The sequence below is a fragment of the Oxyura jamaicensis genome, chromosome 5, assembly GCF_011077185.1.
Source record: "Oxyura jamaicensis isolate SHBP4307 breed ruddy duck chromosome 5, BPBGC_Ojam_1.0, whole genome shotgun sequence".
Taxonomy (NCBI): domain Eukaryota; kingdom Metazoa; phylum Chordata; class Aves; order Anseriformes; family Anatidae; genus Oxyura; species Oxyura jamaicensis.
In genome coordinates, this window is record NC_048897.1 from 6,542,734 (window position 1) to 6,559,187 (window position 16,454).

Consider the following 16,454-nt stretch of genomic DNA (forward strand, 5'->3'; position numbering starts at 1 on the left):
CATCATCAGTGTTTCAAAGGATAACTTATGCAAGAGTGATGCAGGTAGGAACAACAATGTGGAAATGCGTCAAACAAAAGAACTTGAAGCAATGATTTTCTATTCCTGTTATGCTTCTGCTTTTCTATAGGGGATCTTGCCACATAAAAAGATAACTGCTTTTAATCACAAAGCCCTTCTTCTTTCAGTAGTTATTGTAATTTGCTGCTTTTGACTGTGAAGGGAGAGAGACAGTGACTATACTCTCATAACGCTACAAGAGCGAGAATTTACTTACTTCTCTTAGCACCAGTTGGTATGCCCAAGACTTAATGCCTTGCTGAAGTTACAAATTTTCCCTAGTGGTCAGTGTTGCAATGGCAGGAAGCCACTCACATTTCAAGAAATTCACTGCACTATTTTTTTTTTTTTTTTTTTTTTTTTTTTTAACTGATGTGCTTTTTATTTCTCTTTTCTCAACGAAGGAGATAGGTGCTGGGAGTTCCACTTGTTCACCTCTGTCTAGAATTGTTAAAGAACTGCCGTGGCTAGAAGCAGGATTCGTGTGTGTGCTTATAAAGACAACTGCACTTTTTCATGCAGAATTACATTGTTTGGTTTATGACTTATCTGCACCAGAGAGCTGCTGTGGTAACTCCAGCAGTTAACAGCACTCCCAAGAGCATGGTGTTTAGTTGAAACAAATTAAACAACTCCCTGAAACCAGATGAACAATGAATTTTCAAAGTCACAAACTAAAAACAACTACACTACTCTTCATAATGGCACAAGCCTGTATAACATTATCATGTTTCCATAGGATGTTAGTCCAGGATCAAAGACTATTCAGGAAAATACATAGTCCATTCAGTGCGATAGAATAAAATAAAGTAGATGTGGAATTTGCTGAAAATAGGCAGTGTTTTTAAAAGAGGTGTGAAAGCTATCCATTGAATTTCCATCACTTCCTGACCTGGTTCTCAGGGTTGAGCCTGGGAAGCTCCTAGTGTGTCTCCAGTCTACATTAAGCACTAATTTTATGACTGCATGCTGCAAAGACCAGTTCTGTTTATGCTTGTTCTCTTTCTCCAGGTATTCCCCTTTGGGCATTGCTTGCCTCATCTGCGGAAAAATCATTGCAATCAAGGATTTAGAAGTAGTTGCTAGACAACTTGGCATGTACATGGTAACAGTGATTGTGGGTCTTGTCATCCATGGAGGGATCTTCCTGCCTCTGCTTTACTTTGTGATAACGAGGAAAAGCCCCTTTTCATTCCTTGCTGGGATTTTCCAGGCATGGATCACAGCACTAGGCACAGCTTCCAGGTACACTAAAGAAATAACAGCTTTATTAATTTTTTTAGCAGGTTATTAGATGCTGTTTAGAAGTGATATATCTGCTGTTTTGACCTTCACTGAAAAATCATTTTATGCCATTGAATAAAAACTATATATATATTTTTTTAATGTAATAAACGGATAAAGGTGTCCTGTGGCTACCAGTTGCTTCCTTCTTTTGAAGTATCATGGTAGTAGGCAGCAGAGGCTGTAGCGAGGCTGTAGGATTTCTGTGTATCTGCTGATCTCAGTGGAGATTTCAGTGCGTTCAAGACCTTTCTTCTGTGGAGGACACAAAATCTCTATGCACATTAAGCTTAAACAGAACCTGGTTCCCAAACAGTGGCAAGGTGTTACTATAAAACCTTCATTTTATTCTTTCATCCAATTTAGTAGAACAAGGGGACTTCAGTAAAGAGCTGAGCATATTAGACTCATTGGTAACGCACAGAATAGCCTCAGCAAACAGGGTAGGCAACTAAATAAGTCCCAGTAATAAACTAATACTTTGCACTGGGGCAACCTGCAGATTGTCTGTTGATTTTTTTTTTTTTTTCAGTGAAATAGTGTTTTTTATAATAAATGTTTTTCCTCAACAAATGCTTTGTTTCTGAAGAAACTAAAAACTTCTGTTGCAATTGGAAAGGTAAAAACAACAAAGCCAATTTCAAAAGTGACCATTAAAAATCCTGAGATATCTTGGTTTCAGGAACATCTCAAGAGAACAGTAACTCATCTGCCTCTCTTTGGGTTAAAACTGCTCTGCTGGACGAGAGACTCTGGGGGGACATCATTGATGTGCATATATATCTGATGGGATGGTGTAGAGAAGATGGAGGAGGACTCTTCTCACTGGTGCCCAGTGATAGTACAAGAGGCAGTGGGCACGAATCAAAACACAAGGAATTCCATCTGAACAGAAGAATTATCTGTTTTACTGAGGTGGTGGTGGAGCACAGGTTACCCAGAGAATTTGTGGAACATCCCTGGAGATATTCAAAACTCAATTGTGCACAGTCTGTGCACTTTGCTCTAGCTGTCCCTGCATTGATGAGAGTTGTTGGAATAGGTGAGCTCCAGAGGTGCCTTTCAACTTCAATAATTCTGCAGTTCTTTCATAAACACTGTGGCGTTATAGGAGATGAAGTCTGGCCAGGAGTTTGACTAAGCCACAGTTTCCCTAAGGCTTTTCTGCACTTAAATATTCAAGTTTCCACCTAGATTTCTCATTAACATTTTGCAGTGTGCATACACAACATTTGCAGGTTTTTCTTTTTTTTTTTTTCAGTATGAATTTTTTTTTTTTTTTTTTTTTTTTTTTTTTTTTTTTTTCCCTGCTGGAGGATCACAATCGAAAATATAGCGGATTCTAAGTGGATTTATCTGGGTGCTATGTTTACCACCTGACTGCTATTGAGAGCTGAATTACTGACCGACCAGAAGTGGACCAGTTCGTAGCTCCACAGGCAGGTGGCCACATGACAACAATCAACATCATACAGTCTAGCATGGCACCTTGGGGAGCCAGGAATGATTCCTATTCAGGGACCCATTAAGGCCCTCTGTTTGGCTAGGCTGAGAAACCATGGAAGACATCTATTTACTGTGTTCTTTTAATAAAGAAACCTTGTCTCCATGGTCTGCTAACCTGTACTTGCTCATGGTGGCAGAACTGAAGGGGAAGATACTTGCATATCTTTGGAGATACACAAGATATATGCATGTATTTGCAGATATTTGCAGTCCCTGCCTGCTGAGCCAGCCAGGGTTCATTACAACACTGTTAACCTATGGCTGATACGCACCTTGTGCTGATGATCTGATTTGTGAAAGCAAAGGTAAGGTGGCATTTGTATTTCTGAAGAAAAAGAAACTTGTCTGACTGGATTTGTGTCCAGTCAACTACTTCTATCCTCTTTTAATAAGATGTGGGAACACCTTTAATGTAGAAGGCAAAGGGATTATGGAATTGACTTGAAAACTGACAAGCAAACATTAGTTAATGACTCACCAGATATTTTCCACTATCTGCTATAAATATAGCTGCTAGAGTTAACCTATGGGGGAATACTACATTGCTTTTAGAAACTATGAATTCTCTCTGATTTGGCTAAAAAACACAGAATATTCAACACTTGATTAACTTCAATTAAAACCACAGTAAAATAAATCCTAAATGCAAATATATTTCTAAAGATGCTAGAACAGATGATTGGTACTGTGTATCTGGTGTATTGGCAACTGCTAAAAAAATCACCTCTCTGAACAAAGAATGGTCTGGTCATTTGAGTACAAGATGGGGATCTACAAGCTTATGTCTTCTAAGTCCTGTTTCCATAGATGTGGAACAAGGAGTCATTTAAAAAGTGACTTAGGTCTGTCTGCCAGTACAGAAGGGTTTGAGTTTCCAGTAGGTCTCATGTGATGTATATCAACCTCATGTGCTTGTTCCAGATAACTGAAGACATTTATTATGGCACTACATATTTATAATTAGGTACTTAATCATCCCTCATCCCATCTGCCTTTTCCTTGGTTTAATTATCTGTAAAATGGAAAGATGACAGTTTTTGTACCCAATAGCATCTCTCTGGTAATGGATGAATGAAAGAGTTGGAAAGACTCTGAAGTTACAAGGCACTAGAAACAATATGCTGTAAGTATTTATCTGAGAAAATTTGGTGAGTCTAGTTCTTTACTCCTTTATAAGAAAAATAGTATTTTTTTAGGGGCAATGACACCAGCATTAGTGGTATGTAATGGTGAAGGCCTTTGAGAAATTCTGCCAACTCAGATGAAGTTGAAGACTCAAATAAACCACAACTGATGTGCTCCAGCTGCTTCTGTATGAAACACCAATTAAAAGGAATTTCCCCAGGTCAAGTTTGTTTTCAGAACAGCTTTTCAGGCAGCAACCAACTTCATTTAGTGGTGGACTTGACCTCAGAGATAACACGGAAAAGAAAGGAACCAAAACATGCTCCTGTGTGGCTTTCATACTTGTTGCAGCAAGTCCTTTGCCTGAGGCAGCAGACCTGCTAGGGAAGGGAAGTAGAAGATATTTGCATGTACAGGGAGTAGTAATCATACAAAGAGTATGTTCTGCTTTCTAGAGTATTTTTAGATGGAGTTCTACTTTAAGGAAATTAATGTGATACCCTGAACCATTGCCACAAAGGCAAGGCACTGTGGATCTGTGCAAAGAGCCGTTCCCCTCTTCCATCTTTCCTTTTTTTTTCTTATCCTCCAATGTTTCATATCCTTTCCTGTCCTCCAATGTTTGGGAACTGCATGGGCTGTGTATGCTTTTGTCTGGCTTTTTCCTTTCTTGGTGAAGCACTGATTTATCCCTTCAGAGCAAATTTACAATCAAAGAAATATTTGTCCCTTTGCATGTAGTTCTGTCTATCAGAAAACATCTGGAGCTGGTCGTTTTGAGCAAAATGCAAGAAATAACTCATTGAGGAGTCTGAAAGCTTCATCTACAATCTCTCAAGCTCTCATCCCTCCTTGAGTCATGTTTGTGTCTTGGCCTCAGTCCCACCTCCAGCTAAATGTAGATGTAATTGAAAAATTGGCCAAGATAGCTTGAATCACAGCTGAAAGTAGAAGTAGAAAGTGTAAACACAGAGAGCAGAATTTGACTTCGCTCCCTCATGTATATATTATATTATAACGTTGTCTTCTGTACTTATTTGCTTTCTTTCCTTCAGTGCTGGAACATTACCTGTCACATTCCGGTGTCTTGAAGAAAATCTAGGCATTGATAAACGTGTAACAAGGTTTGTTCTTCCTGTTGGAGCAACAATTAACATGGATGGAACTGCCCTTTATGAGGCTGTGGCTGCCATCTTCATAGCACAGATGAATGGAATTGAGCTGGATGGAGGCCAGATAGTTACTGTGAGGTCAGTTCAAAACACTCGTAGGCTTTGTTTCTAAAGACTATAAAATGTGAAGCTTTGGGTTGGATGTCTTCATATCATCATATTAAGGACAAAGCTGAATTTTAAGAAGGACAAAGAAAATACCCATTCAAAATGGGTAAGAGTGATTGAAGACTGTTTACCGTAATGGAGTTTTAAGACCCATTAGATATAGTGACTAATAAAAAACAAAGGCAAAGTCATGACTGCTGCAGCTAAAGTTAATGTACAATGGAAAACTCGATGAAGACATCAGGCCTAACATTTTGAATAGTTAAAATGCAAACCACAAGTGAAGGCTGCCAAGTTTGCCTTCTTCCTGTAGTTTTCACCCACCCACCCAACTTTTCTTTTATTAAACCCTTTTAGCACTAAAGAAACTCCTGCATAGGGAAGTATAATTCTATGTTTCTTACCCAGCTATATTAGCAGCACATTTTCCATTTCTTTTTACCTCTTGCCTCAGCCCCTAAAGTAGAAAAACCAAGGTTTCTAAAAGGTGCAGTGCTGCTTCTAATGAAGGCAAATTCTAGACCCTAGTGACTCATATCTCCTGTTGAAAACGAGACCAGTAATTTTAGAGGTGCTACTCTTTGAACCAAATTAAGATCAGGGCAATTAAAGTCAGGAATCAGATGCTGGCCAGGAGATTTGCTAAGCCTGAAGCAGAGTTACTCCTCTTCCCCTCAGTACCTCTGAGGTACTGACTCACTAGTGCTGTCTGACCCCGCTATTTTAAGGCTGGCGTCACCTACTCATGACTTGCATATACTAAGCAGCAGGCATCTCTGGGCTATATGTAGGAAAATCATTCGTTCTCCTCTTCATGCAACAGCACATTTTTGCTGCAATGATATGACAAGAACTATCCCTCTAGGTACCAACACGAATGGGAAGTTATTAGGTTTTGTATGCCAAACCCAGCATGTGATACTGAAGATATTCAAACAACCTGGATGTAAACTCACAAAGGTTTCTCCTTTTTTCTCCTTCTCCTTCTCCTTCTCCTTCTCCTTCTCCTTCTCCTTCTCCTTCTCCTTCTCCTTCTCCTTCTCCTTCTCCTCCTCCTCCTCCTCCTTCTCCTTCTCCTTCTCCTTCTCCTTCTCCTTCTTTCTTTCTTCTCCCTTTTTTTCCTCCCCTTGTCTTATTCTCTGACAAATTTATTTTCCATTCTGCATGGTATTGGCCTGTAATGTTGATACTTGTTATGATCTATGTTATGTTTTTTACAAAGTTCAGCATTTGGAGCACTGACATTCACTCTATTGGTCTTTGTCAAAAAAAAAAAAAAAAAAAGAAAAAAAAAGAAGAGAAGAGAGGCTGAAGCAAAGTTTTGGATTTATAAAACAATCAGAAGAGTTTTGCATTTTTATGTAGGGTTATTTGTATCTAGGCTTGGTACACTACTGGCTTGTACTATATGATTTGGATACCACGACTTTTACTCTTCTGCACTCAATAATAACCACTTTCTCTCAACCACTATCTTACAATTCAGTCTTCAGGTACCATAAATAAACATAAATGAACTTCCCTGAAGATTCAGCCTGTAGCTACCAAAATACAGCAAGTCTGCATGACAGAAACTCAGGATTCAATAACCACTTCAATAATGCGTTGGTAGAAATCAGAAAAAAAAACCCTCCAGGCCAAAGATTTTAAAGTTATAACCAACTTACAGAATTTAAAACTCTCTAACAACTCTCACAGTTCTCACTACAACCCCCAAATGGCCTTCCCAAAATAAATATTTTTGAAGAACACAAGCAAAAATTATGGCCTAAATTTGCCATGGTTTATTGTACTCTGTTTTCAGGGAAGAACTCATTAAAAATAAGACCTTCCTATTGATCACGAGTATGCAATGAAAGTATATGTTTCCCTTCCTGCTACTCCCATTTGATTTTTGTTTTTGCAGTTTGACCGCCACCCTTGCAAGTGTTGGAGCTGCCAGTATTCCCAGTGCAGGACTTGTCACTATGCTTCTGATCCTTACTGCAGTGGGTCTCCCTACCCAGGACATCAGTTTGCTTGTTGCTGTTGACTGGCTTTTGTAAGTTATGGTGACTCCACTGCTCGATGCAGAAAAAATAGTGAAGTAATGCTTGTCTGTAATGTTTTTCACCTATTGATCTTAAAGAACTCAAAGATTTTCCTCTACAGATAAAGCAAAAGAGGAAATAGGCATCTCAGGTGATACAAATTATTACAGAGCTACTGAGGTCTGTTTCTATGAACCAGCAATCTTCTTGTATGACCCTTGGGCCCATGTTCATGTATTTTAGTCTTAATGATGCCACCCTATCACAGACATAGGTCAACTGCAGTTTTCTGATCTGTGTTTTCATATTTCTGTTTCTTATAGTTCTATGCTAACATAAAGGATAAATGCTGAATAGGGGGTTCCAAAATCATGTTATCAACATGTTATAGGGGGATTTGGGCATGTGTATTATAAAAAGTTTTTGCTTATAGTGGAGAAGTTAAGTTTCTTTTTGTACATAAGAAAATAAAATGCTTTGAAGATAGAAACTGTTATAGAGGAGGATATAAAGAAAAAAAATCAGAAAGCAAACTGGAAGAATGAAGGTCATTCCCTAGCCTGGTTTTACTGACAGATCCTTCAAACTGGAAAGCCCACTTTTCATTTTCAAGGACTTGAGATCCATCCACCAAACCAAATGGTTTCAGTGCCATTGCTAGTCTTCTGACAAGAAACAGCTAACCCCCGGGTAGTTGTCCAAAGCTTTTGTTGTTCAACATATGAATACAGAAGCTGTAAATACAAAGTGTATGCTATGCCATATCTTTTCTTGTGTTGTCATTTGACAGTGTTGACATCTTCCCATCACCTATGCAAAGCCAACAGTGATTCAGTAGCCTACTAAGTTGTTCGTGGCTTTAGGAGGCTTTGCGTTGTCCTGTACTGCTACAGCTCAGAATATTCTGCTCAACAGCCATCTCTCCCTTAATATACTTTTATATAGTAAAGAAATATTTTTCTGTTGTGCCAGCTGTGGTGCCAGGAAGGGGAGATGTAAGTATTCTGTACTATTTGTGCATTTCCTTCTACACTTGCAGCCTCAGCTGCTCACTTGTGGTAGCTTTCAATCAGATACACTACTAAAACTATGCAAGAAGGAATAGTAATGTTGAAAATAGATTTTTTTTTTCTTTTTACTGTCATAATCTTTTAACTTATTGAGAAGAATTCAAGATCTTGGTCAATCCCCTGACATGACTTCTAAACTATATCTATTAATAGCTGTCTTTTCACTGAGTTGTGACAAATAGCGCACAGCTCCTTTTTCTGCTTCAGGTAAAAATGAAAGAGGAACTTACAGCTTGGGAAGGCAGAGGGAAAAGATGACTTACATATTTTATGTATAACTGAGTATCATGATATCATGACTCAGAATGGCAAAATGAGGCAGGTTCAGCAGTCAGAGTACAGCTGGCAAAGGGAAAAATGTGATATTCTGTGGGTTTTTTAAATTTATGAGGTCATGGTTGAAAATAGGAAAGTGGTGTAGGAATTTGCAGCTGGTAAGAGCAGAGCAAAAAGGAAGTTGATGCTCATTTTAAGTGTATATTTTTACTGGCTCTCAAAGTGAGGCAAATAGGTAGGTTTCTGCAGCTGGTAGGAGGATGTGCAAAAGGAGACTTTTTCTTTTTTTTTTTCTTTTTTTTTTTTTTTTGGGGGGGGAAATGTCATTTAAAAATATTCCTGTGGACTGAGAAGCTCTGTCCACACTAGCAAACTTCAGATCTGTAAGTTACCAGCAGCTGTGATCCAGTAGTAGCTGTTGCATTTCAGGCTCAGCTTGGGAATTGTTACCCCTGCAGCCCTGCTTTGAGAAATAAAAAACTCTGTACAGTGGAGCTGTAGCAGCAGTGAATGTAAGTATAGGAAGGCTATATTCAGGGAAAGTACTCCTATAAAATATAAAAATATTTAATGATATCTTTCTAAAATAAATGCCAGACAAAGAACCTTTCAGCTGAAAAGGTTGGTTTTGGATCCTTAGGGCGTGACAGTCAGCAGTGCAATTCCAGAGTGATTCAGAAGTGAAAGATAGAGGGAAAAAGGAAAAGAGATAAAAAAGGAGATGTAAAACTCTTTGTCGTGCCACTAGTGCTGTGAAGTTAAGACAAAGTTTGTTGGTGAAAGTGTAATGCTAATTAGCATATGTCAAGGGGTAACAGCTTTATTTTCCATCTTCTAGTGGTTGTGTTGTGGCAGCCATGATGGTCTAATGAGATATGCAAAAGACGTTGCTCACATTGGTGGTGTTAAAAAGGGGCACGCAAACCAATTTTCAAACAAGCTTTTAGGCATACAAACTGGATCTAAGGGTATCTAAAATAAAAAGTCATAAAATTGAGTTTTCTTTACTTACAAACATTTTGTTCTTCGATTTCTTTAGATCACAAAACAAAATTACAGCAGTATTTATAACAGAATGTAGAAGAGAAAGTTAAGAAAACCTCCGAGGCCTTATTCTAGCTGCTTTTCTGGAACAAGTAGAAATATTTTGGAATAGTTCTGTTTATAGCATTTGAATTCCAGTTAGTGAAAGTTTCAAAAATGTCCAAAATGGCCAATTTTGTAAGATTTTAAATATTACCGATGAAAGAAACTATCAGAACATCAATTGATTTAACAATACCGCCATCAGCTGAAACTGCAGTCTTACCAAAACCAGCTTTGCAAGAGTTGGTCATGGTACAACACAAAGCTGACTTTTGATTGGCCTTAAACTTGGCAGTTTTTCCTTCAAATTGTAGCCAAAAGGTTTCTGTATCGATTTCTTCTCAAGTCTATCCAATATCTAGAGATTAGGTTGCTAAACCTTCCCCCCTCCCACGCATACATACAGAGCGATTTTTTTCACCAGGCAAGTTTCCCAAGGTTTCACAACTCTCACAGTTTTCTCAGTTTAAAACTAAGTACAACACAGCAGTGACATTTAATAGGATAGTAATTATATAGCAACAGCTGGAATGAAACAAGCTTCTTTTGCTCCAGCTAGAAGCTGGCTACCTTCCAAATGGGAGGCTGACAAGCTTAGCAAATACCATTGCCCAACCTCAAATACAGTGGTATTTTGCAGTGAGGGAAGAGGAGTTAGAGAAAATGGGCTTGGGCAGCCACTCCAGTATTTAAAGCATCTACCTTTGTTCAGTAGTTCGGAAAAAGATTGCTGGAGTTCTCACTTTGTTCCTTGGCTTAGATCTAAATTCAGAACATTGTACCTAGTCAACATCTAATGTTACAAACAGGACCTCAAATGAATTGAATTAAACTGTAGAAAACCAGAGCTCTTTCTTACACCAGCTTAGAGTTAAACACCTCACCAACTCTTCGTCTTAACAGGTGTGCTAAGATTTTAATCTCCTTTCCAAAATCTAGTAAGGTTGATACACCGGGTTTTCAAGCTTTCAGGGAGCAGGAGTGCCTTTTTTGCATATAAGGTTACTTATACAGGTACTGTGACATTAATGACAAGAGGGCCTGTTACATTTCCTCTCCTTTCTGTTCCTCTTGCCTACACTGGCAAGCTTCCAGTTCTTATTTATGCCAGTTGGTGGAAATCGGGCATTAATCCTTATCAGGATTACTTCCCAGTAATTCCAAAGCACATTCTTACCAGATGTTGAGTTGGCTTTTGAGAGAGAACTTTGACTTTCCTTCCCGTTGTTCCTCTCAGGATCTGTTATGGACAGCACAGAAGTAGCTGTATTGGGCAATTGACTAGACTGCAGCTTTCCTATATTAATTTTGTTTACATCGTTCCAGCATAGACGGAATTATTTGGTGGGCTGTTTTTAACAGAAGAGTAATACAGTCTTCTTGCTTCTTCACAAGGTGTTCTTAACCCCAAAAGATGTCAATGGCATGTTGGAGCTTATTCCTGACAGCCGAGATTTTGTCTGGTTGTAAGAAAGTTTCTTGTTTACTTCAGCTCACGCAGTATAGGATGTTCTGAAACAGTGTGTGTTGCTGGATCTCTTGGCTTGTAATTCATGAATATGGGCTGAAACATCTCAAATGACCCATTCAAATTTTGAATTGTGCCTCAATTATATTTATGTATTCTCTCCTCCTTATTTTTTGGCAAATTTTATACTATCCCCCCTCCTTGTCTGGCATTTATGCATCCTTTCAGAATTTAATGGTACTCATACAAATAAAAATTAAGCAGGTGTTCTTGTGGAGCTATATGGCAGGGTACAGTATATTTGATGGTCCTAATTAAAAGCAACTCTCAGAAAGTCATATTTTCCTATCCTGCCACTGTCTGGATTTAAAACAGTCTTCACAGGCATGGGATGAGATCTGTAAAGCATTTCATTCATGTGAAGCAAAACTGGAAGGATGTTTTTCTCATATGGGCTCTTAGTTTATTTGTTTTTATTATTAGACTTTTTTCCTTTTGATTAAAAAAATAAAAATGGATTATTTCAGCTAAGATATAACACCAAACCCATTAGCTCTTCAGATCTAGCTGGCAGGTGTAAACAATTTCAAATTGTGCAACGCAGGCTGTCTGCGGTAGGAGAGAGAGCAGGAGCGCACAGTCCTGCAGTTCTCTGCAAGACCATTGACCTTTTTTGGGAGGTTTTGGGCAGAACTCTGAAATGAAGGAAAATCCACAGCCATGACTTCACTGCCGACAGATAGAGTCACACTGTAAATGCGAGGCAGGAGTAAGGCAGCGCATCTGTCCGACGGCAGTCTGTCGGGAAGTGCCAAGAGACTTATTTCTCTGTGTTGGAGCATGTGGGCCTCCCCTGGCACCTGTGTACAGTGAAGGGCACTTGCTACTGGAGTGCTGTCATGGGCTCATCATTTTGTAGGCCGTGACCTACATTTGGCTGGCTCATCCGCTGAGTGCTGGCATACGGTCGTGTGGGCGGGCATGCTGCCATGCTGACAGATGACCATCTGTAAAGATGGTGCCAGGAGAGGAGCTGCGATGGCCTGAGCCTTATGGAGATATTTCAGGCATTTCTTCCCAGTAGTGTGCAAGTGTGCTTGCTGAGAATAAGGGGAGAGGCCATTTATCTGTCCCAGCAATCAGAACACTTCATCAGATCCAAAACCCTTTTCTCTGGCTGCGTAAGTGCCCTGATAAATTCAGATTGAACAAAGGACAATGATGTGAGCCTGGCACCCTGACACTGAAACCTCCAGCTCCAGAAGCAGGCACTGGGGAGATATCAGTGAAGCACAGCTCTGTAGTTTGGCTGTGTCCCCTGTGCAAGCTTCTTGCCAAAATCCATGAGTGTGAGCAGCTGGGACATGGGAGTTAGCACATCCTTCCTGTCTGTACAAGTCCCATAGGAAAGCAAGCTTTTCCAATTTCACTTGAAAGCCACCATCTTTCTATTCTAAAGATGACTTAAATTTTCTGAAATAAATGCAGTAACTGTAACTTTAACAGAACTTTCAGGCCCCACTTTTTCTTCTTCTCATGCCATTCAGCCTTTTGCTTCTTTTGCAGGGACCGGATGAGAACGTCAGTCAATGTAGTGGGGGATTCTTTTGGTGCTGGCATCGTCTACCACCTTTCCAAGGCAGAACTTGACAGCATTGATTCTCATCATAAAGGGCATGAAGACATTGAAATGACCAAGACTCAGTCAATCTATGACGACATGAAAAATCATAGGGAAAACAACTCAAACCAATGTGTTTTTGCAGCTCACAACTCAGTCATAGTAGATGAATGCAAGGTACCTTTCACATTTATGGATATTGAGACATGTATATAGCACTGCATGCTTTATTTTATTTTATTTTTTAACCTGCATGTATTTTTCAAATTGTTCCGCAAATAACAAAGTGACAACAAGCTTCATGAACCCCAGACGTTTTTAATGAGTTTGAGCAATTCAAAAGATGTTCTTTGGCTCTCTTCTTAAAAGTTGTCATTTGAGGAGAAAAGTCATGTACCTTGTTTACATATGAAAAGGCAAGATGCAGCGTATTATGGAATATGCCAAGACACCGAGAACATGGCATCACCTTCTATGGACATTTACCTAATTTCTTTGGCAACAAAGAACTTACTTGCCAACTCAAATGAAGGGTATCTGCAGTCCAAATATAGGTGTAGTCATTTGCTGACTGCCTTCCATGATATGCTGTTCAGATGGATGTGTTGAATGCACTTTAGCATCAGAATGCTCCTGCACTCGTACAGCATGCTTATGCTTTGCTTCCATCATTATTCCTGGGTCATTAAGACACGAGTATCATATTTTCTCTCTAATGCTTGCTGTAACTAACACGGATTACTAATAGTAATGATAATGTCTTGATTGGAGTAAAGTGAGCTTGAGAAACCTCACCAGTTGAAAGAGAAAATGGTTGGGATGGCTAGTGGCTAGAGGTTTACAAAGCACCCACCACTAGGACAGGGCAGTTTAAAGTCAAGAGAGTTTTTAATTGAAAAGGAGGAGAAAGAGACCAAAACAAGCTGGATCTTTTCATTTCATAGCATTTTCATACATATATATATATATATATATGTAACTTATATATAGTGGTCTGTAAAACAGCGAGTCTACCTTAGCCAAGTTGATTCTCTTGCATCTTTCAGTTGACACAACTGAGCCACTTTCTAACTGTGAATGCCTACAGTAAGTCCTTCAGCAAATCACCATATTGGTGATTATACTGGAAATATAAACCCTATTCTACCACTTTCACCTATCTCCACCCTGTCTACAAAAGTTCTTTAGAATATCTTCTTTTCCAATGCTTACTTCTAGATAATGTCAGGCCAAACCTGAATTTCTAGGGGACAGAGTAATACTGAATTCAGGAAAAAAAAAAAGTCAAACAAACAAAAATAACACAAAAAATCGTCCAACTTATTCCTTTTCTTTTTTTCCAAATCTTCCGCATTTTTGATAAAGTGATTTTTTATAATGAAATCAAACATTTTGTTCTGATATGCCTCTTTCCTCCTTCTTCAAACCTATTCATTTCTGTGAGAAAAATGAAAGAAAAAATATTTTTAAATTGAATGAGAATACCTGTTACCCCAAATTAAAAAGTCATTAATTTACATGTCTCAGAAAAGGAAAGGAAACTGAAGAGATAAAATCTTGAAGGAAGGAAGAAATTCCCTGAAAACAAATACCTCATTCGATAAAAGATTTTATTCTCATTAAAAATAAGCAATACCACCACCAACTCACTTTTTGATTATTTTGAATATTTCTGTTGGAAAACTTTTTCAGTGAAATTGAATATTCTAATTTCAGTGAGTTTAGGACAAATTCAGCTACCACAGATCATTCTGACACACCTGATTGGTTTGTGTAGCTGCATACAGTAAATGTTATCTCCTTCCAGTCTCTCAGAGATCCGAGCCAAGCTAGAAAGTAGTAGCTCTTTGATACAGTATTTACTGTACTTTTCTCCTTCAGTTTCTCTTATCATTCCATCAGTTGAGTCATTGGTTTACCTCAGAGACATGGACGGATTCTGCAGTAAGTCATCCTAAGCACACCCTTCAGTAGAAATCTGTGACCAACGATGCATGAGCTTGAAGGGTTTTGCCCTTTTCCGTTGCTTTAGGTGTTCTCTGCTTGGGATCTCACTTTGCACTTTTAAACTCGTGAAAAGAGCCAGGGTTTACTGGATTTAGCACAAGACCGACTTTGAGAGGGTCACTTGTCTGTTTGCAAGCTGCCAAAAGGATGTGATGTTACAGTCCACTTTATAAGCTATGAATGCATGCTGACATTTGCAATGCACTTGGATCATGTTGAAGTGGTCTACAGCTAAGTGTTAGAGTAGCAAAAGCAACTCAGTATAGGATCTGGGGAGCCAGTTGTTAAATGTGAAGAGACATCTCTTCATCCTGTCAAATGCACTGGTGGGGTGAAAAGTTCACTGCAACTCTGATCAGTTTTGACAAGCTAATCTGCTAGCATGTCCTTTCCATTTACTTTCTGTAGTATACTCCATGTATAGTGCTAGTAGTTTATAATTTTGCATGGTCAATGTATATTTTTAATAAGTAGTGTACCTTTATATTGGGGTAGAGTGGTTGTTACTGCATGATATTTTTGTATTTTTTTTTATCACATTTCACATGACTCTGTGTGATTTTCATTTCTGAATAAGCTGTTCATTCCTGTATTTGCATGTTTTCCCCTTTCAACTATCTAAGAAAAAGCTTGACTTTATTTGAAAATCAGTGCATTTTGTCATATTTCCATGTCCCAATGCTTCCATGCATCCAGTTTATCCAGCATGGGGAATTTCAGCTGTGTCTTTAAGTTTTCATTTGAAGCCGAGGATGTTAACCTACAAGGTAAGTTAGGAAAGATTGAGCCATCCACTTGGCGTTAAATGAAGGGTTCTCTCACAGTTATGCAGATCTAGATTATTTTTGTAAAGTTAAACTGATATTTTACTTTTTTCCCCCTTTTTTAAAGTCACTTGGCTGGCGCTATCTTTGTTGGAGTGTGGGTTTATTTATACCAATTTCTGGTATGCAACATATTGGCCTGTGTTTACCACGAGCTGGTAGATCACTATACGTCTTCTACCATACTTGTAAACTAAAAAATGTAGCACGGATCTTTACAGGCAAGAGTGACAATTTGCTGTAATTTGTATGAGACAAACATAGCATTGCTATGAATTTTTGGCTCCACTATAGGCATAATCTTTCACTATACTATAAGAAATACAATGAAATACAATGAAAATGGCTTTCACAACGTATCTTTTCCTCTATTTCTTTAAAGGTGGTGTAATTATAGGTGAGTTTGTATAGATATGTATCTTTGATTATTCCTGCCTTGCACATTTTTTATTTCCTTGCATCAGCTATCTTGCTTTGTGAGGGAATTTTACTAAAACAAAAAACAAAAAACTTTCTACACAGAAAAAAACAAAGAAACAAAAACAAAACCTGTTTATGAAATATCACAGAAAAATCAATAGGAGATAGGAGTGTAATCTGAAACATTTATTAAAAATAAAACTACAATAAAGGCTAAGAAAATATGGAACCTTTTCCTACTCCTAATGCTTTCTAGTCAATATAATAAAGGAACAGGAATCTCACTATTTGTGAGTGTTGTGAATTCCGAATAAATATATTTTACATATATAAGGCATGGTGTATGTAATTCCTGTAAATATCATGATCTTCCATATAAAAGTCATGACTTTTTTTG

The 16,454-nt window shown here is 38.4% G+C and overlaps 1 protein-coding gene across 2 annotated transcripts in view; it reads left to right on the forward strand.

Annotated features, from left to right (window-relative positions):
* Window positions 1-16,454, forward strand: part of SLC1A2 (solute carrier family 1 member 2) — an 86,549-nt gene that overhangs the window by 65,162 nt on the left and 4,933 nt on the right. For both annotated transcript variants that reach the window (XM_035329146.1, XM_035329145.1), the window contains exons 7-10: window positions 1,072-1,305; window positions 5,031-5,225; window positions 7,162-7,296; window positions 12,752-12,983. In XM_035329146.1, the coding sequence (XP_035185037.1) occupies window positions 1,072-1,305; window positions 5,031-5,225; window positions 7,162-7,296; window positions 12,752-12,983 (796 nt within the window). The remainder of the gene's footprint in view (window positions 1-1,071; window positions 1,306-5,030; window positions 5,226-7,161; window positions 7,297-12,751; window positions 12,984-16,454) is intronic.